At 36.7% G+C, this 22,535-nt stretch overlaps 1 protein-coding gene across 4 annotated transcripts in view; it reads left to right on the top strand.

The window, feature by feature from the left end:
- Positions 1-22,535, top strand: part of LOC127868400 (rho GTPase-activating protein 44-like) — a 42,333-nt gene that overhangs the window by 3,339 nt on the left and 16,459 nt on the right. For 3 of the 4 annotated variants that reach the window (XM_052410155.1, XM_052410154.1, XM_052410153.1), the window contains exons 5-15: positions 4,372-4,448; positions 5,772-5,892; positions 7,434-7,502; positions 7,941-8,150; positions 9,328-9,375; positions 9,915-9,978; positions 10,697-10,781; positions 12,671-12,745; positions 14,503-14,619; positions 15,968-16,047; positions 19,576-20,283. In XM_052410155.1, the coding sequence (XP_052266115.1) occupies positions 4,372-4,448; positions 5,772-5,892; positions 7,434-7,502; positions 7,941-8,150; positions 9,328-9,375; positions 9,915-9,978; positions 10,697-10,781; positions 12,671-12,745; positions 14,503-14,619; positions 15,968-16,047; positions 19,576-20,283 (1,654 nt within the window). The remainder of the gene's footprint in view (positions 1-4,371; positions 4,449-5,771; positions 5,893-7,433; positions 7,503-7,940; positions 8,151-9,327; positions 9,376-9,914; positions 9,979-10,696; positions 10,782-12,670; positions 12,746-14,502; positions 14,620-15,967; positions 16,048-19,575; positions 20,284-22,535) is intronic. The other variant, XM_052410156.1, reaches the window with a different exon arrangement.

The following is a 22,535-nucleotide window of genomic DNA, read 5'->3' as shown; positions in this document are numbered from 1 at the left end:
GTCACTTAGTGCGTTTTAAACATTGAGCATGGTGTCCGCTCTCTATTTCAAGTATTTATCATCCGCTCTTCACCAAACTTGGTCAGAAGTTTTATCTAGATGATCTCTAGGCCATGTTGGAACATGGGCCATGCCGGGCCGAAAACTAGGTCATGGGGTCACTTAATGCGTTTTACACATTCAGCATGGTGTTCTTATTTCAAGTACTTTTCATCCGCTCTTCATGTGGCGGTATTAGTCACATCTGTGATAAAGCTCTAGTTTTCATTAAAATTTATTAGGCTTTTAGGCAAGAAGTGCAAGCTTTAAAAACATCTATAAACTTGTGTTTATATTTTGAATTAATTTAAACCACTTAGCTATAATTAAACTTTGAACTTAACAAAGTCTTTCAAAGACTAAAACTATTGTTGTTGTTTTTTGTTGAGGATGAATATTTTAGTTTCATATATTTAAATGATACAATAATAATGGAAAGTGACATTTTCAGTCAGTAGTGCTTGAAATTTCAAGAAGTATCAAGTGGCTCTTTTAACTGCATTGTTTGTGTCTTACTCTGAGTATTTACTTCCTGGAGGTTAGCAGTTGACTTAGACTTTATGAATCATTCATTCTTCCTTCAGAAGTTTCTTAAAGCAGTTTTCTACTGCTGCTAGGATTACTCTCCAGCTGATGTAGGCTCATAGTTGGTGATGCACTTTTTTCAAATATATCTAAGAAATATTGTCCTGATTAATCTGCATGAAGATACAAACATCCTGGTTATTATATGAATGTATGGGGTGGGCTGTGTCAGATCCATGGTTTGCGGTAAATAACTTAAGTTTGCAATGACCATTCTGGATGAAGATTTCCATATAGCAAACAGATGGTTTCAACCATATAGCACGCTTGCCTGGAGAGCAAGCTTGCCATTGTATTTACGGACATGACAGGTAAAGGTCACAATAAGCGAAAAAAAATCGAAAAATGGTATAAGCTCAAGAACTTTAGTTTTGATATAGGATTTGAACGAAAAACTTTGTACCTAACAAGCTTTTATGCAGACCTACTTTGGGATTGAAATTAGCGTAAGTAAGGTCAAGGTCAGTGTCACTGTTACTAAAAATAGAAAAATGGTTTCCAGTAAATAATTTGAGTTTATAGGTATTGCACAGAAATTTTGTGTGAAGGTTGTGTGTGAGCAGACATAAAATGGGGATTCATTTGGGGCCAGTCAGGAAAAAGTTAAGGTTAATTACTAAAAAAATAAGTAAATGTGTCTGTTTAACAACCTAAGTTTGAATGGAGAAATTTTGCTTATATGAAAGATATTAAATTCTTGTAAACAATAAACCCTCTCAAAAGTTTATTGTTCACACAGCCTATTTTTGGAAGGTTAGCTCTTGAATATGAATGAAAGGAAGATAATAACAGATTGTTTAACAATGGCAATTGGTGTACTTAACATAATGTCACAAAAACTGAATAGTTTATGTGTGAAGGACTAAGTTTCTGTATTGTTAAATTGTATTGAATAAGTCAATAATTTGTTAAGACGTGTACATATTTGATATAATTCATTTGAAGATTTCAATATAATAATTCCAATAAAAACAAACCCTCTTAACAGTATTATGAAATCAAAGACAGTTACTGCAATCAGATTCTTGATCCCCACAATAGAATTTATGACAGCACTGATGAGAAATAATAATGTAGATCGGTGTGAGTGAGTTCTTATATCGTCTTAACACAGGTGAAAAATGGTTTTTGTAGTGAAATATAGTTTCCACTGGGCTCTTTTTCATGGGGGGGGGGTCCATTTACGCCAGTTTACCACTAAGTCAGATTGGACTGTATTTATCAATTTATCACTGCATGTGAAACTTCATGACATAATTACTTTCAGTGAAGTTGTGTATAATTACATTTGTTTAATGTGTTGTGTGCTATTTATTTTGAAATATAGTGGTGAGGTCTATGTATGTCATGTATTTGTTTTCCACTCCATGTATCATTTATCTCCCATAGATTTATATTGAACTTTTAGTCAGCTAGTTCTTGGTGCTCTGGATTGAGTATTCTGATTTAATGATAGTGAAACATAAAACCTTAAATGAAAAATAAAAAAAGAAGATCCAGGCCACTAGGATTCTAATTACTAATTAGTATTGATTTCCATAACCTACATCTCATCACATTGTCAACTTGACTGGTTTAATCTAGACATGTATTCACCTTGATGCAGTATTCATCTAACAGTGAGTGCAAAGTATGACCAGGAATGAAACAGTGTAGTGAAAACCTTATTACAGCATGTGATTCAAACAAAGTTAACCTTCATCTGCGCAAGCAGCAGGCAAATCATTTGGTATGCAGGAAAAACTTTATTAAAGCATGTCATACATACAAAGTTAAACTTCCTTTTGCGCCATCAGAAGTAAAATCTTATTACAGCATGTGGTACAAACTACAATTAAACTTCATCTGTACCAGCAGGAGAAAACCCTTATTATATCATATGATACAAACAAAAATGAAAATTTAGCTGCTTCTTAAGATACCCTCTCCCCCAGCTGAAAAAACTACAATGTCCAAATTAAATTCATTTTGTTGATACCATTCGCATTTATGATAGTAGTTGTTTATTTTATGAAAGTGTTGTTGCCAATCTGATGTCTTTACCAAATACTAAGACTTGTAGCCCATAGTCTTTACCAAATATTAAGACTTGTAGCCCATAGTCTTTACCAAATATTAAGACTTGAAGCCCATAGTCTTTACCAAATATTAAGACTTGTAGCCCATAGTCTTTACCAAATATTAAGACTTGTAGCCCATAGTCTTTACCAAATACTAAGACTTGTAGCCCTTAGTCTTTACCAAATATTAAGACTTGTAGCCCATAGTCTTTACCAAATATTAAGACTTGTAGCCCATAGTCTTTACCAAATATTAAGACTTGTAGCCCATAGTCTTTACCAAATATTAAGACTTGTAGCCCATAGTCTTTACCAAATATTAAGACGTGTTGCAAATAGCCTTTACCAAATATTAAGACTTGTAGCCCATAATCTTTACAAAATATTAAGACTTGTAGCCCATAATCTTTACCAAATATTAAGACTTGTAGCCCTTAGTCTTTACCAAATATTAAGACGTGTTGCCAATAGCCTTTACCAAATATTAAGACTTGTAGCCCATAATCTTTACAAAATATTAGGACTTGTAGCCCATAGACTTTACCAAATATTAAGACCTGTAGCCCATAGCCTTTAGCAAATATATGAAGACTTGTTGCCCATAGTCTTTACCAAATATTAAGACTTGTAGCACATAGTCTTTACCAAATACTAAGACTTGTAGCCCATAGTCTTTACCAAATATTTAGACTTGTAGCACATAGGCTTAAGCAAATATGAAGACTTGTAGCCCATAGTCTTTACCAAATATTAAGACTTGCAGCCAATAGTCTTTACCAAATATTAAGACTTGTAGCCCATAGTCTTTACCAAATATTAAGACTTGTAGCCCATAGTATTTATTAAATATTAAAACTTGTAGCCTATTGTCTTTACCAAATATAAGGACTTGTAGCCCATGGTCTTTACCAAATAATAAGACTTGTAGCACATAGTCTTTACCAAATATTTAGACTTGTAGCCCATAGCCTTTAGCAAATATGAAGACTTGTAGCCCATAGTCTTTACCAAATATTAAGACTTGCAGCCCATAGTCTTTACCAAATATTAAGACTTGTAGCCCATAGTCTTTACCAAATATTTAGACTTGTAGCCAATAGTCTTTACCAAATATTAAGACTTGTAGCCCATAGTCTAAAGCAAATATTAAGACTTGCAGCCCAAAGTCTTTACCAAATATTAAGACCTGTAGCCCATAGTCTTAACCAAATATTAAGACTCGTAGCCCATATTCTTTACCAAATATTAAGATTTGTAGCCCATAGTCTTTAGCAAATATTAAGACTTGTAGCCCTTAGTCTTTACCAAATATTTAGACTTGTAGCCCATAGCCTTTAGCAAATATATGAAGACTTGTTGCCCATAGTCTTTAGCAAATATTAAGAGTTGTAGCCCATAGTCTGTAGCAAATATTAAGACTTGTAGCCCATAGTATTCACCAAATATTAAGACTTGCAGCCCATAGTCTTTACCAAATATTAAGACTTGTAGCCCATAGTCTTTACCAAATATTAAGACTTGTAGCCCATAGTCTTTACCAAATATTAAGACTTGTAGCCCATAGTTTTTAGCAAATGACAGCATGAGCCCTTTACTAATGTAAATATGGGTAAAGGTGATCACCTATTGATAACCAGTTTGTATATATGATTAAATATGTATGACCTTGGGGCCATCTATATTTCAGAATGAAATACCAAATATAGCCAAACTCAAAAAGGCTCTCAACAAGGTCACACTTGATATGGACTCAGCTAAAAATAGGTAAGGCACATAATGTGGCTCATTGGTCGTTGGTGGCTCAGGTACTACTCAAAGTACCTCAGGTGCTCTTAAACATACAAAAATGTACCCTGGGTATGAAAAATGCACTAAAAGGCCATACTCCTGGTACTTTGTAGTATATCTTCTGTACCCGGGGTACTTTGTAGTATACTTAAGAGTACCCAGAGTACTTTTTAATAGCACCTGTGCTAACAACAACCAATCAAGATTTTATGTACATTTTATGTTCCATGCATTTCAGCTAAAAATAAATAAGGTGCAGTGTTTTTGATTGTGTGTGCAAAGCTTTTGAGCTATGGACAAGTGATATAATGTCTAGCTTGCTATCGGAAGGACCCTGGGTCAGTTCCAATTGGGAATTCACAAGAACAGGTTCCTGTCACAATACTTCCAATGCTTTTATTGTTTCACTATAGGCTAAAGCTGTCATGGCTTTTAAAGCTAAAATAAAGTGGTAAACATTCAGTTAAATGTTACATACTGGATGATTTTCCTTTTTACTACTCTGAATGAGTCTATTAACAGTTTATCAGTAAAATGTACGTGCTTTCATAAAATGATTCATAATTCTAGAACTCTGCAACAACAGTGTAACTTGGTTACTATCTTCTGTGATATCAACATAATGCATGTCAAAACACTCTTACTAAGCCTTGTAGGAATATTAATTATTTTTTTAGGACAAATGCTGGTGTATACGTATGGGTGTGATTTCAGTATGGGGGATTTCATCCTTTTAAGAACCAGCATTTCTTCACAAAACTGTTTTGATAAATTCAATAAGGGTGATAAGAGTATTTTCCTAGCATGAGGTGTTTTCACAATCACACTTCAATAGTAACTAGTAACTGTTAATGTGATTTGTTTTGCTTAAAAAGCCATACCTCCCCTACCTGACATCAAAATCTTTTGTCTGAAATAATCAATCCATACATCCAATTTATAATTACGAGTCACCATTTAAACCAAGTGGTGATGTTTTAAATGTAAAATACTGCCAGCTGCCCACACTACTATATGAGTCGTGTTCTGAAAAAACGGGGCTTAATGCATGTGCGTAAAGTGTCATCCCAGATTAGCCTGTGCAATCCGCACAGGCTTATCAGGGATGACATTTTTCTGCCTTAATTGGATTTTTGCTAAGAAAAGACTTCATTTTAACGAAAAATGTCATAAAAGCGGAAAGTGTTGTCCCTGATTAGCCTTTGCAGATTGCACAGGCTAATCTGGGATGACACTTTACGCACATGCATTAATCCCCGTTTTCTCAGAACCCGACTCAAATGGTTTATCAATATCCAGGTGGAATAGCGCGGTCCGTCAGACCCAGACCCCGGGGGTGAACATGCAGGCGGCTGCACAGAAAGTGGACGCAATCAAGGATGAACTGGATGAGGCAAATACTCGTGTTGACCAGGCAAAGGTTAGAACATTTACATTTGTCATCGATCGTTTGAAAATTTACTGAATCATGTTTGAATGTTTATGTGAAGGCTTACCAGTGAAGGGCATGAAGGTATGTGCTGAATGTAATCTCTTTATATTAAAAAGCATGATAAGTACGAAACCATTCTTAAACACTGTTTATTGTTCATTAAGTACAGTCAAACCTGAATTCAGCAGTCAGTCAAGGGAAATGACCAAAGTGACCGTTGTCCACAGGTGACGGTTGAATTCGGATCACAATTTTAAGATGGTTGGTCAGTTAGTAGTATGCTACATCGTTATCCCACCCAGTTGTTTGCATACAGTGTAAAACAAATGCTCATTGCCGTTAACTAAGCATAATAACAGAATTTACTTACATTGAATAATACAGAATAATATTTTATAGATTGATTTAATTTCATATTGTTAAACTAAAGCAATGACTTTATCAACGCTAGTATCATTGTTTACTTATGCATCTTGTTCATTCAGTAAATTAAGCTTGTCACGTGCCATTGACAAGTCTAAAAAGCGGATTCGCTGTCATAAACCGATAGTAAGTTCTAACTGTACCGTTCTCATTCAAAGAAAAAGACGCAAACATTTTGTTATAATTTATTCGTTCGCAAACATCACATAACAGCATTTTCATTCAACAACCTCATTCAAAATACAAGCATTCATTCATTCTTTATAACAAAAAAACATAGCACATCATGCACAAAAAACAAGATAACTTATCACGCAAAAAACTTCAAAACACACACACAACCATTATCACTTGCAACAATCGAAACAATTCACTCCACGCTAAAAAACTCGCTAATCTTCTTTTGAATACTAGAACACTTGACCCGGTGCGCAAAGAATTCGTCTTGAAATTTCATGATGGAGTCAAGCATTACCTGGTTATTCTTTGACAAAGCAACGTTCTTTAAGTGATCGATGTACTGGCACGTTTTGCTGACGGAGCAGACGGTGCTGGATGGTGGAAGTGCATAGTACTTATTAGCGGTCATTAAATTAGCAATAATTACTTTAAACGTGTCACAAACGCTGACATATTTTCTTTTGAAGATACCCCAACAATTATCCCCTGAAAACAAACCTAATCAACACCTTATTATTTGTTTACTCGCAGCAGGCCGCTTTTATTATATCAAAGGCAATTACCGCTATCAGACGCTTTAACCGCAAAATAGACGGACAAATGATGTGCTGTGTTTTTAATGTTCGCGACTCGAGACGACTGCCGCGTGACCTTGATATCAGGTCAAACATGAATTTGTGAGTGGAATATAGTGGCCGTTGGCCGTTATGGACAGGTGGCCGTTATTTTCAAGTGTAAAATAGAGTGTTTTTCGTCTGGGGGATTTCAGACTGACCGTTGTCTGCAGGTGGCCGTTAATTTCAGGTGGCCGTTAGGTCAGTTTCGACTGTAAACATATTAAGACAACGTCAAACCTTTAAAATAACATAAATTTCTCTGTTGTCATGCACACATCAGATTTTTGAGGATGCTTGTTTTTATTCCAGGATGCTTACACAACTGGTCTGTTCAGCTTTATATCAAGAGAGAGTGAACATAGTCAAAACCTTCTGTCTGTAAGTATAGATGTCCCTCCTGAATATGATCTTCCTACAGAAATCGTTTCATACTCAACCAATACAATTATTCAAGCTTTTTAGTTAGAAAATTGAAATAAAACTGTCGTTTTGCTCAGTCTGAGAGTGTTCAAGTTTCCTTTATTTGCTGATATGAGTATTAAGTTGCACATAGCTGTAAGACTTTAAATTCCACTGAAGTTCATTTATGTAAAATTCATGGAACATGAGGACAATATCATAAATATTACCAATAAATACATGTTCATGAAGAATTAAGTACTTTTCAGTAGTAAACAAAAGCACATCATGGTTGACTAATCTAATTAAACATTCCAGAAATAACAGCGTTGAGCAAATAGTCAGGGTGAACGCAAAGGGATCTATATTTCTCTACAGGTTAATTGTCATACAATATGAATATTGGTCCCATTTCAGCTATTACAAGCCCAGGCCAAATACCATCAGAGCGCTTTAGACATGATCAACGCCATCATACCAAGGATGCAGGAGTCGTTGCTGTGTAACCCTGTGAAGCCGGTGTACGGTATGGCCCTTGAGGAGCACCTGCGCTGCACCAACAGAGACATAGCCCAGGTCATAGAGGCCTGCGTATGCTACCTGCTGGAGTGTGGCATAGAAGAAGAGGTATATATCAGCCTAGCTCTGGGAAAACAGGGTTTAATGCATGTACAGAAAATGATAGCAGAAGCTAATCACAGGTGACACTTTCTGCCTCAACTGGATTTTTGCTTTGGAGAGACTATCTTTTAATGAAAAAGGACATAAAAGTGGTGGAAAGTGTCATCCCCGATTGGCCTGTATGGGCTTCACATGCATTAAACCTTATTATGCTCCCCCCGAAAATTTTGGGGGGGGAGCATATACTATAGTCGCCGCTTCGTCTGTCCGTCCGTGTGTCCGTCCGTCCGTGCACAATTTTTGTCCGGGCTATTTCTCAGCAATTAATGACCGGAATTCAATGAAACTTTATGGGAAGCTTCACTACCAAGAGGAGATGTGCATATTATCAGCAGGTTCTGGTCAGATGATTTTTCACAGAGTTATGGCCGTTTGAAATTTTCCATTAACTGTACATATAGTGCAATTCTTGTCCGGGCTATTTCTCAGCAACTAATGACCGGAATTCAATGAAACTTTATGGGAAGCTTCTCTACCAAGAGGAGATGTGCATATTATAGCGGGTTCTGGTCGGATGATTTTTCACAGAGTTATGGCCCTTTGAAATTTTCTATAAAAAAATTATTGTCCCCCAACTACTGTGCCCTCAAGACGTTTCCTTTTATCTGAATATATAGTGCAATATTGTGACAAAAAAAACCTTTGGGGAGCATCACCCGTCTCCGACGGTTTCTTGTTTTCCTGGAGCACGGAATTCTGGGGTCTATTGATATTTATACGTCAATGGGACCATCAATATTAGTTTCAAATAAGAAAATTTGATTTGACTTGTTTCATTTAGTAAAACCATTTGCTGTTTTAGGATTAGTACAGGTCTTTTTGGACAACCTTGAATTTTAGTGACATCCCAGTCAGCCCACAGACATTAGACTGACTGCTGAACCTCAACCGGCAGCTTTGGTCTCTAACCTTTTTGGGCTGACTTGAAGGTCGCTGTAATATGCCCTGTACTATTTTTCTTATTAGATCAGTGTAAAGTTCTGCATGAGCAATTGCTGCTGCAGCATTAACTATTTATGCTTTTCTATTTAACACTTATAAATTATTTGAATGCATGTGTGTCAACAAATATTTGTTTCTGATTTGCATTTGCAATAAATGTATTTCTCCTTGTGTTTTTTAGGGCTTATTTAGAATAGCAGGCATGGCCAATAAAGTCAAGAAATTAAAGGTAAGTCCTAAAAAATAGTCATAATACTTGATTCATTCATATGAGACTAAACTAGGACTCTATACAAGTGTTTAAAATGTTAACTTATAGATATTTATTAAAGAGCAAGACTTTGTTCACATACTGGAAAAGCGATCTGTAGTGTAGAGGTAACACACTTGTGCCAGAACTCACCTACTAACACATCTTTTGTATTATATGTAAAACCAAGGCATACTGGGTACCTTTACCATTGATTGCTTCTGAAATGAAAGCCTTAATGAAAGAGCGATGTTTTGCAAACTCTATGGCTCTGTATGACTTGCCATTGGCATCTACGCTTTGAAATAACACATAATAAACTGGTAATAAACTAGTTTGGATATCAAATAACTTAGACATAAGAAAAGATTTAAACTAAGGACTTAACATAAAATACAAATGGAGATAGTAAATAATTGTTTGAGATAAACACAATCTGTTTTGCATTTCTAACTTTCTGTACCTAATGCCCCGTTTTTTAATAAAAAATGTATTTATTGCTAATTGTTCCTTTGTAGGCCTCATTTGATGCTGGTTTTGACCTAGATGACACCACGGACATAGATCCACACACAGTTGCCAGTGAGTGTCCTTGTACGATAGGCCCTGTAGAGAACTCTCAAGTGTGCTATGGCAAACAATTGTTACCAATCAGCAAGCTTCACATGCTTAACACATGGTTATTTGAGTTCACATGTCGTAAACTTAAACATGAAATAACCTACAGCAATTACTGAATGAAACACTCTTTGCTCTGATTGACACTTAGGTACTTGTGAAGAAATGTATTTTGAAAACATTCTCTTAATTTTTAATATTCCCTTATGTCTTTGTTGTAGATGGGGTATACAGGAATATAGCCCCTTATGGTTGTTTGGTCCAAAAGAGTAGAAAGTATATAGCCATTCTTGGTGTTTTCACACTATTTTATTGAAAGCACTTGTTGAATAACTAATTTGAGATGCTTATTTGATTAAAATAAAGAAGAACCCAGCAAATCAAAAGTTGCTCCATACATTTCTATTTTCAGCACATGTTTATTCCATCATTATTTTAGATTTCTTCATATTTCATTTGGACTTTATTGTAACATAGGATAGTATGACATGATAAAAATAAATAAAATATCAGGTGAGTATTGGATAAAGGACAAGTTTATCGAGCTTGGCACAACAGATTTGAGAGCTCTTCAAGCCTCAAACTCGTCTGTTTCTAAGCCTTGTGTAATAATCCTTATTTCACGTACATTGTTGTGAGCGGGTGCCCTGCGTGTCTTCAGAAAGCTGTTGTTGACTTTCAGGTGCCCTCAAACAGTACCTTAGGGAATTACCAGAACCATTGTTGACCTTCCAGAAGTTCCCAGAGTTCATGGCGGCTGCACAATTGTTAGTAACCAGGGGTTACCAGTGAATTGTACAAATCAGATCCCAGTCTTATCAAGATCTTTGTACACATTTAAGTTACGATGCTTTTTAAAGCTCGCAACTTGTTGACATATTTTTTTTTTAAAAAGTCATGTTAATTATACTAATGAACTAGTAAAAATATGGAAATTCATTAATCTAAGATGTTTGACCTAAGCATAATGCTTAATAGTATATAAAAGGTAGCTTATTTGAATGTTACTTAAGATGTTTATTGAGATGGGGTCCAGCATACAAAGACCTTTACTTATTTTTTTTATGCCCCCTTTCGAAGAAAAGGGGGTATATAGTTTTCGCACTGTCTGTCAGTCTGTCATACTTTTCGTGTCCGCTCTCTAATTCAAATAGTTTTCATCCGATATTTACGAAACTTGGTCAGAAGTTGTATCTAGACAATATCTAGGTCAAGTTTGAATATGGGTCATGCCGGGTCAAAAACTAGGTCACGGGGTCGAAAAAACATATCCAAGGGAAGTAATAAGCTTTTAATGGACATAATTATCTGACCTGCGAAATTATATATTTTTGTTAAATAAATCAAAGCGGCGCAGTAGGCGGCATTGTGTTTCTGACAAACACATCAGGGTAAAAGGTCAAGGTCATCCTTCAAGGTCTAAGGTCAAAAATACAAATCCAAGGGAAGTAATAAGCTTTAAAGGGAGATAATTATTCAATATTGAACATAGCAACTTGATATTTGGCATGCATGTGTATCTCATGGAGCTGCACATTTTGAGTGGTGAATCTACAGTCGTGGTAGTGGCTTTGAATTATTTGCTACTAAAAATAGAGATTTGTTAGAGACAATTATTTTAAAGGGAAGTAATTTATATAATTATAAATCTCAGATTATATATTTCCTTACCAAGAATTTAAGTTCTTTTCACAGTTACTGTACAGATTTTTTATTTTGATTATTTATAACTCAAATGATTGATTTGTCAAATTATTTTTTTTTAATTATATAATTATCATTTCTTTCCTGTACTAATTTGTGTCAGGTCGGGCTACCATAACCTGGTGAAGAGGCCAGTAGGACCTGTAAATAAACTCTGAAACACACGTACTAATTTGTGAATGGTAGATAAACCACAGGCCTTGGTTGTCAGTGATGTCTGACTTGGTCATTTTTGACTGTCTACAGACCCCCCCCCCCGGTTGGATTGGACAAAATCCAAGGGAAGTAATAAGCTTTAAAGGGAGATGATAGATATACCTGCCAAATGATAAATATAAATTTTATTTCAAAGTGGCGCAGTAGGGGGCATTGTGTTTCTGACGAACACATCTCTTGTTTAGTAATTATCTGTGACTAGTTCAATTAAAATGAATTTCATCTGATGGCGGTTTTCCTTGGTAAAATTTGAATTTAACATATAGCGTATCTATGAAAAAAGTTTCTTATTTAGTTTTAACATATTTAAAATGAGCTATGACCATAGAGACAAAATATTTATTGCACCCCTTATGTGATAATTTAAGGGCTGAAAATGAAGAGAAGTTGTTAAACTTGTGATTATGTTAAAATGTTTTGTAGGAACATGGTGGATACATCCTCATGAGTCCTTTGACACATTGCCTTTTATTTCGCGAAGTCAAAATAATAATAAAAAATAGGTGTAAATGTTAAAAAGTTGTAATATATTTTTAAATGATTTTCACATTTAATTGTAGTATCATAGAAGAAAGTATGTATCAAAGGCTTATGATGAACAAAACTGTAGAAGGAAATTGTGTTTTCATTGATTTTCTATTTGCAGCCCACAAAACTTTTTGTTAAGGTTGTGATAATTTACACATTGAATTAAATTAAATGCATCATTTTGACAATATTTTCGTGTTCTATTCAGACCTGCAGAACAAAGATTACAGGCACTGTGGGTAGCTGTTGACCATTTACCCAAACCAAATTATGACAACTTTAGGTATGTATAACTAAGGTCCTTAATTAAAACTTTCAAGGATTCTGCTTTGAATTGTAACAAAAACATATTATGAAACACGCTTGTTGGTTGTAGTTTACCTTGCAAATTGATTGTGATTTATTATTAATTCTACAACATTGTCTACAATAATTCTAACTGTATTCGTTCTCCCATAATTTTTAGCTCCTTAACAGTTTATCCTATGTATTAATTTATCAAACAATAACAGCTGTGCTTTAATACTGTACATAAGAAAAAAGCTTCTGAATGACATGTATTATATTGAAAAAATTATTTAGGAGTAATCTATCATGCGTTTTATTATTGGCCTTGGTAAGGATGTATATATCAAAGTTATACATGCATATAAAGATATATATTTTTGTAATGTTCCATTTTTTAGCTCATCTATTTTTTTGAAAAAAAATTATGAGCTATTGTCATCACCTTGGCGTCGGCGTCGGCGTTGGCGTCCGGTTAAGTTTTGCGTTTAGGTCCACTTTTCTCAGAAAGTATCAATGCTATTGCATTCAAACTTGGTACACTTACTTACTATCATGAGGGTACTGGGCAGGCAAAGTTAGATAACTCTGTCGTGCATTTTGACAGAATTATGTGCCCTTTTTATACTTAGAAAATTGAAAATTTTGGTTAAGTTTTGTGTTTAGGTCCATTTTATTCCTTAAGTATCAAAGCTATTGCTTTCATACTTGCAACACTTACTAACTATCATAAGGGGAATGTGCAGGCAAAGTTATGTAACTCTGACTGGCATTTGGACGGAATTATGGGCCCTTTATACTTAGAAAATTGAAAATTTGGTTAAGTTTTGTGTTTTGGTCCACTTTACCCCTAAAGTATCATAGATATTGCTTTCATACTTGGAACACTCGCAAACTATCATAAGGGTACAGTAAAAGAACAAGTTGCATAACTCTGGTTGTCATTTTTACAGAATTATGGCCCTTTTTTGACTATGAAACTTTGAATATATGGTTAAATTTTGTGTTTTGATCCACTTTACTTCTAAAGTATCAAGGCTATTGCTTTCAAACTTCAAATACTTTCATGCTATCATGAGGTTACTGTATCTGGCAAGTTGAATTTTACCTTGACCTTTGAATGACCTTGACTCTCAAGGTCAAATTATTAAATTTTGCTAAAATTGCCATAACTTCTTTATTTATGATTAGATTTGATTGATACTTTTTACTTTTATTATTTTATGTTTGAAATACCGTCCAACCATCGCATCCAAGAATCCCCTACCCCCCTGAATGCCCCCCCTAATTTTTTTTTTTTTTTTTTAAGATCATCTCACAAATGACCACCACACCCTCACACTATACCCCCCCTCCTACCCCCTCCCACCCCACGCACCCCCAATTTTTTTTTTTCAACATTTAAAAAACACAAATATTTATTTTTATTATTTTATGTTTGAAATACCGTCCAACCATCGCACCCAAGAATCCCCCCCCACCCACCAACCCCCCCCCCCCCCCGGATTTTTTTTTTGCATTTTTTTTCCGCATTTTTGGAAGATAATGTAATAAATGTCCACACCCCCACACTATACACCCCTCTTCACTCCACCCCTCCCTCCTTAATGTGATTGAAAATGAAAGTCCCTTCACCTTTAAAAAGAAAATAGATGAGCGGTCTGCACCCGCAAGGCGTTGCTCTTGTTTAAGATCTAGATTTCACCTACCTGGTAGAAGTGGAACATGATGGGATATTATCTGTGTTATTTTCAGATATTTAGTGAAGTTCTTGTCCAAGCTGAGAGAGAAATCGGACATAAACAAGATGACCCCCGGCAACATTGCCATAGTGATAGGACCCAACTTGATTTGGTCTGAGGGGGACAGTGGGTAAGTGGGGGCAGGGGATAGGGACCATGTTTTAGAAATATCTGAAGTTTTCCTTGAAATATACTATTGTGACATAATGTTATTTTGTCCGAAGGTTACAGTGTGTACGTGTGGGAGCCATATTTCAGGAATATCTTAAGTAGGTCTTGAAACATTGCCATAGTGACCAAACCTGATTTTGTATGATGGGTGAGTATGGGTGGTTGCCATATTCCAGAAATATTTTGGATGATATTCCAGATATATGATTGGAACATTTTCCAGCTATATGATAGGCCCATTTTCCAGCAAAATGATAGGCCCATATTCCAGCTAAATGATAGGCCCATATTCAAGCTATATGATATGCCCATATTCAAGCTATATGATGGGCCCATATTCAAGCTATATGAGGGGCCCATATTCAAGCTATATGATGGGCCCATATTCCAGATATATGATGGATTCATATTCAAGCTATATGATGGGCCCATATTCAAGCTATATGATGGGCCCATATTCAAGCTATATGATGGGTTCATATTCAAGCTATCTGATAGGCCCATATTCAAGCTATATGATGGGCCCATATTCCAGATATATGATGGGCCCATATTCCAGCTATATCATGAGCCTATATTCCAGATATATCATGGGCCTACATTCCAGCTATATAATTACAGAAATATCATAGTTCCATATTTCAGAAATATTACGGGGCCATATTCAAGAAATATTCTGGGGCAATATTCAAGAAATATCATGGGGTCATATTCATTAAATAATCTGTAGCTATATTAAAAAAAATGAAAATATCATTTGGCCATATTCTTGAAATAATCTTTTCATAAGTATGTCATAAAACAACCCAAATTGATCTGGTCAGATGAACAAAGGCAGGGGCAATATTGCAGAAATATCATAAGTGCATCATAAAACGTTAAACCATTGAAATGCTTATCATAAAACATCACACAATTGAAATGTTCATCGTAAAACATAACTCAATTGAAATGTTCCTAATAAAACATCAAAACATTGAAATGTTCATGATAAATCATTACTCTATTGAAATATTCATGATAAAACATCAAAACATTGAAATGTTCATCGTAAAACATATTTCCATTGAAATGTTCATCACAAAACATAAAAACATTGAAATGTTCATCATGAAACATCAAACATTGAAATGTTCATCATGAAACATCATTGCCATTGAAATGTTCATCATAAAACATCACTCCATTGATATTATCATCTTTACAATTAAATTTTATTTTACCAATAGGACTTGATGGTCGTACTAACAAAAATAAAGTAATAAGAATTAATAAATAACAGTTAAATGTAAGACTTTAATTTTCAGACAAAACATGATGAACACTGGAATTCTAAGTTTGATTACTGAGCTCATAGTACAACATGCAGACTGGTTCTTTCCTGGAGGTGAGTTCATAGTTATGTGATAGACATTAGATAGACAGGTCTGTAACATGTAATAGATGATTGTGTTAATTTAATGATTGTTGTTGTTTATATATCTCTTTTAAGCGTTTAGGTTCAGCAGGTTAACACTCCCTTAAAAATTTAACGTTTTGGAATACTGTCATGCCAACTGTGCTATGACTACTTTCTGTGTCATATAATAATAGTAAGCTTTCACAGCCTCTTATGTGGTGTATTTGTTAGTGATGTGCTTATATCCCTGAGTTTTGATAACAATTAATGGTGTGATACATGACTTTTTCCATCACACTTGTATAAATAATTTAATTTACTTTTTGCTACTTATTATCATGGTGATTCCATTCCTAATTATAGCAACTTATAGGAATGTATAAATGAAGTATTGCTGTTGAAATTTTATGTATATAATATATTCCATTTGAAGATCTGATGTAAATGTTTGTCCTATCTCTGCCTGTTGAAGATAACAATTAGCACTTAAAGATTCATCAGTCATATATAACGTGTTTCTGCTTCAAGGTTGTTTTTCTGAAGGTATAATACTTGCTATATTATGCTACACTGCAGCCAGATGAGCCTGGGAATACAGGGCTTTATTCATGTGCTTAAAGTGTTGTTCTAATTTCACCTGTGCAGAACACTTAGCTTTTGTGGAATTTCTCTATAAAGGAAGTCTCCTTTAAATGAAAATCCAGTTTAGGCAGAAAGTGATGTCCCTTGTTAGCCCTTATTATTAGCGGACTGCACAGGCTAACCTGGGATGACACTGGTGTTATTAGCGGACTGCACAGGCTAAGCTGGGATGACACTGGTGTTATGAGGGGACTGCACAGGCTAACCTGGGATGACACTGGTGTTATTAGCAGACTGCACAGGCTAAGCTGGCATGACACTGGTGTTATGAGGGGACTGCACAGGCTAACCTGGGATGACACTGGTGTTATTAGCGGACTGCACAGGCTAAGCTGGCATGACACTGGTGTTATGAGGGGACTGCACAGGCTAACCTGGGATGACACTGGTGTTATTAGCGGACTGCACAGGCTAACCTGGGATGACACTGGTGTTATTAGCGGATTGCACAGGCTAACCTGGGATGACACTGGTGTAATGAGGAGACTGCACAGGCTAACCTGGGATGACACTGGTGTTACGAGGGGACTGCACAGGCTAACCTGGGATGACACTGGTGTTATGAGGGGACTAAACAGGCTAACCAGGGATGACACTGGTGTTATTAGCGGACTGCACAGGCTAACCTGGGATGACACTGGTGCATGACTGCACAGGCTAACCTGGGATGACACTGGTGCATGACTGCACAGGCTAACCAGGGATGACACTGGTGCATGACTGCACAGGCTAACCAGGGATGACACTGGTGCATGACTGCACAGGCTAACCAGGGATGACACTTGTGCATGACTGCACAGGCTAACCAGGGATGACACTGGTGCTTGACTGCACAGGCTAACCTGGGATGACACTGGTGCATGACTGCACAGGCTAACCAGGGATGACACTTGTGCATGACTGCACAGGCTAACCAGGGATGACACTGGTGCATGACTGCACAGGCTAACCAGGGATGACACTGGTGCATGACTGCACAGGCTAACCAGGGATGACACTGGTGCATGACTGCACAGGCTAACCAGGGATGACACTAGTGCATGACTGCACAGGCTAACCTGGGATGACACTGATGCATGACTGCACAGGCTAACCAGGGATGACACTGGTGTTATTAGCGGACTGCACAGGCTAACCAGGGATGACACTGGTGCATGACTGCCGGGCTAACCAGGGATGACACTGGTGCATGACTGCACAGGCTAACCTGGGATGACACTGGTGCATGGCTGCACAGGCTTACCTGGGATGACACTGGTGCATGACTGCACAGGCTAACCAGGGATTACACTGGTGCATGACTGCACAGGCTAACCTGGGATGACACTGGTGCATGACTGCACATGCTAACCAGGGATGACACTGGTGCATGACTGCACAGGCTAACCTGGAATGACACTGGTGCATGACTGCACAGGCTAACCTGGGATGACACTGGTGCATGACTGCACAGGCTAACTTGGGATGACACTGGTGTTATTAGCGGACTGCACAGGCTAACCTGGGATGACACTGGTGTTATGAGGGGACTGCACAGGGTAACCTGGGATGACACTGGTGCATGACTGCACAGGCTAACCTGGGATGACACTGGTGTTATTAGCGGACTGCACAGGCTAACCTGGGATGACACTGGTGCATGACTGCACAGGCTAACCTGGGATGACACTGGTGCATGACTGCACAGGCTAACCAGGGATTACACAGGTGCATAACTGCACAGGCTAACCTGGGATGACACTGGTGTATGACTGCACAGGCTAACCTGGGATGACACTGGTGCATGACTGCACAGGCTAACCAGGGATGACACTGGTGTTATTAGCGGACTGCACAGGCTAACCTGGGATGACACTGGTGTTATTAGCGGACTGCACAGGCTAACCAGGGATGACACTGGTGTTATTAGCGGACTGCACAGGCTAACCTGGGATGACACTGGTGTTATGAGGGGACTGCACAGGCTAACCTGGGATGACACTGGTGCATGACTGCACAGGCTAACCTGGGATGACACTGGTGTTATTTGCGGTCTGCACAGGCTAACCTGGGATGACACTGGTGCATGACTGCACAGGCTAACCTGGGATGACACTGATGCATGACTGCACAGGCTAACCTGGGATGACACTGGTGCATGACTGCACAGGCTAACCTGGGATGACACTGGTGTTATTAGCGGACTGCACAGGCTAACCTGGGATGACACTGGTGCATGACTGCACAGGCTAACTTGGGATGACACTGGTGCATGACTGCACAGGCTAACTTGGGATGACACTGGTGCATGACTGCACAGGCTAACCTGGGATGACACTGGTGCATGACTGCACAGGCTAACTTGGGATGACACTGATGCATGACTGCACAGGCTAACCTGGGATGATACTGGTGCATGACTGCACAGGCTAACCTGGGATGACACTGGTGCATGAAGCCCCGTTTTCCCAGAGTGAGGCTCAGATGTATTTTAAATGGTTGTTGAGGCACAAACAGATGATCATAAACTCATATATTTGCTAGAAATGTACAATAGACTGTATTGAAGTAGCTTTATTTAGTGATTGTCATATCATTTCGTTGACATTTCTAGCTTTACTTGTATACATAAACCACTTATATGCATTTATTACAATAATTAATTCCTCTTTAATAGTTTATGTTTAGTGAATAAATTATCAGGATGTTAATGCAGTATTACACGACAACTGTGTTCAAGATAAATATAGTTCATAGATACAAAATTTAGATGCAGATAGTGATATACATTATGAGTTAATTTATGCAGTTGATAAATTTTGAATCATTATTTGAATTCTTCTTAACACGTTTCCTGACATGAAACTTAGTTCTGTTATTATTGTCCCCGTGTAGACCAGAATTTTACAGCCACGGCAAGGGACTGTGCCCCAGAACATAAAAGTCAACAGCGACCCTTGGTGACCCCTAAGTCAGGTCAGAGAGAGGTCAAGTCTGTTTTCATGGGGTCGACCAATGCAAAGCCAGCCCCACCCCAGAGGTCAAGGTCACAGTCGGCAGTAGGTTTGGCCTGTACAGGAACAGTTTCCAGCACGCCGAATATTCCTGATTCCTCCTCCAGTGAAACCAACAGCCTGTCAGAGGAATCGCAGGATCTGAAGGCATATGAGGGGGCTAGCACTCTGGAGAGAAAAGACAATGTTGACCGTTTTTCTACTGCCTCAGGGGACTTAAGTCTGGATTCAGCAAAGGATCATAATTCCACTGCCACTAAACCTCCCAAGCCAGTGATCTCACCATTTAACCCAAATGAACGCAAAATGTATCGCACTGCCAGCACAAAGAAAAGTCCCGCACCAAAACCGAGAGCTGAGTCTGTTCCCAATGATTTGCCGTCCAAACAGCCCGCAGCGACATGCGCCTCAACAATGCAAAATGTGCACTCAGAAATGTACAGCACGGCGTTTGCACTTCAGTCGCTTGGGAATGGAGGGAACGGCAAGTGGCCGGAATATTTGAGCACGGTCCGAAACATGTGGGATGATAAACTCCACGAGTCAACTAGCAACAGTGGAGGTCAAGGTCGGGCAAGGTCAGATCAGGGTCAGTATATGGGTCAACATTGTCTGTGTGACTTCATCCTTTGTTTGTGGTTTTCCCTTTCTATTAATGAACCAGAAGTTTCAATCGCTGATTCAGTCTTTGCATTTTGCTTTCTTGCACTTTTCTGTTGGTATTTGTATGCATTATAATGTTATAAATGTCATAACATTATTGGATCCTATTGTGAGCCTAGTATAGAAGGTATTGTTGCTTTTTAAGCTCAGCTGAGCACCAAGCACCAGGGTGAGCTATTATGGTCTGTCGCTGTTCGTTGTCATATTTCAAGATTTTCAAACAAAGCTTTTTCAAACCATTGTTTTGATTTTAACCAAACTTGGCAAGAATAGTTCAGGTGTGGTCATCTACTTACCCTAATAACTCTTAAGTTTTCAGACACTGTACATTTTCGGACACCCTTTTTTTTTGACATATGGATTTTTTTCCATAACAAGTTACTTTAAATTTTCAGACAGTTTGTTGTAAAATGCTTCTGTCTGTCCTGTTGCGCTTATATGATGACTCCTCAATAATGCATTTTTACAATCGGATCATTAAGGTCATAAAACCTGGCAGACAAAAGCCCTAAGGCAATGGACCATTACATTTTCGTGATTGGGTAAATAACTATGTTCATTTATACTGGTCATAGACAATTGTTTCACCAAACAGCTTATTTTGAAACATTTATTAAATATTTATACTTAACAACGTGGTATTTTATAAGCACATTCTAGTGTGTTTTTTAACAATTGACGTTACACACATTGCATACCTATATCCGATCATTAATGCTATGTTTTTATTGTGTTTCTTAATTTTCTAACAACTTTATTTTTTGTCTCAACATTTTCGGACACCGTTTTTTTTTTATATATTTGTTGTATCTAAAAAAATTGCCTTGAGATAGATTATTTATTTTTAAGTGTCTGAAAACTTAAGAGTATTTACGGTAATTCTCAAACAGGGATCCTGCTAGCTAAAAAAAAATTACGGCCACTTTGCTTTGTTTTAAAAGTTGACACCATTGTTCATACAGACTTTTCCAGGGTTTTTTTCAAATCCTGTAATTACAGTACACATCAATGAGAAAATTGTTTTGGCCTAAAAATTCTTACAAGTTCATATTATGAAAAGAACTATTAAAACATGAAATAAAAAGTACATATTTTTGAATTCAGGGTAATAGATGAGCTGTGAAATTTATAGTCAATTTTATTTTGATATTTTCAGGTATAAAAATTATTTTCTCACTGAGAAAAAAAAGAAACATAATTTACAGTATACACAAAAGCATAATATTTTCTATCTTTTTAATTATTTGAATCCAACTTTACACATGTAACAAAATGAATTATGTTTGGTTATGAATTTTAATTTCCTATCAGTACTGGTAAAAATAATACTTTTTGTTGAAATGTGTGTTTGTTAGCTTTTAAATGTGTACTAATATACTTAGAATGTGCTAGAACCCTGGTCTGACCTGACTCCTTACCTTGTACAGCTTGTTGCATGGCGACAATTGTTCTCTTTGTGTTCTACATTCCGGCTCACTTTGGTTTGCCAGTCCTGTGTTCTAAGAACACAACCATGCATAGGAATGCTTCTTGTTTTCTGCAAGAGATTTCTTCAAACACTTTATGACAGCTAGAGATGTATACATTAGAAATAATAATTAAGGAGTCGAATTTTACTGTTTAGAGTAGGATTTCTTCTGTAATGTAAGTATACCTGAAACTTGGAATTCGATTTATTTTTAGACTTATGTCTTCTTCAACTACATAAATAAAATTGTTCAATGATGACGCAAAATGTTATCGATTGTCAAAATCAACATAATATGATTCATTTTTGTGTGTTAAATCTTATATAGATATTTATAATTAGGAAGCCTTTTGTCATTAAAATATTTGCTATTTCAATTGAATGTTAATCACATGTTTCCAATTATGTAAATTCTCTGCTTTGATTATGAAAATGTTACATGTAGATTTTAATAAAATATGAAATTTTCTTTTCCCTTATTAAAATTGTATTGCCTTTCTAAGTATTGTTCTTTTGCTTTTAAATATTAAACCTAAATTAATCATAATGAATTTCATTAATTTGAAGCTATGGTCTTTCAATCATCGATGTGTAAGATTTCAACAAAATAAACCATTTCAAAAAGGTTGACTTTATTATATAAATATATTTTTGTTTTTCAGTGATCTTTAACAGACAATTTTCAATGTATTGGTTCAGTTCTGTTAGCC

Source organism: Dreissena polymorpha, chromosome 2 (assembly GCF_020536995.1).
Source record: "Dreissena polymorpha isolate Duluth1 chromosome 2, UMN_Dpol_1.0, whole genome shotgun sequence".
Lineage (NCBI taxonomy): Eukaryota > Metazoa > Mollusca > Bivalvia > Myida > Dreissenidae > Dreissena > Dreissena polymorpha.
The sequence above is the reverse complement of the archived record's forward strand: the minus strand, read 5'-3'. Positions and strand labels throughout refer to the sequence as shown.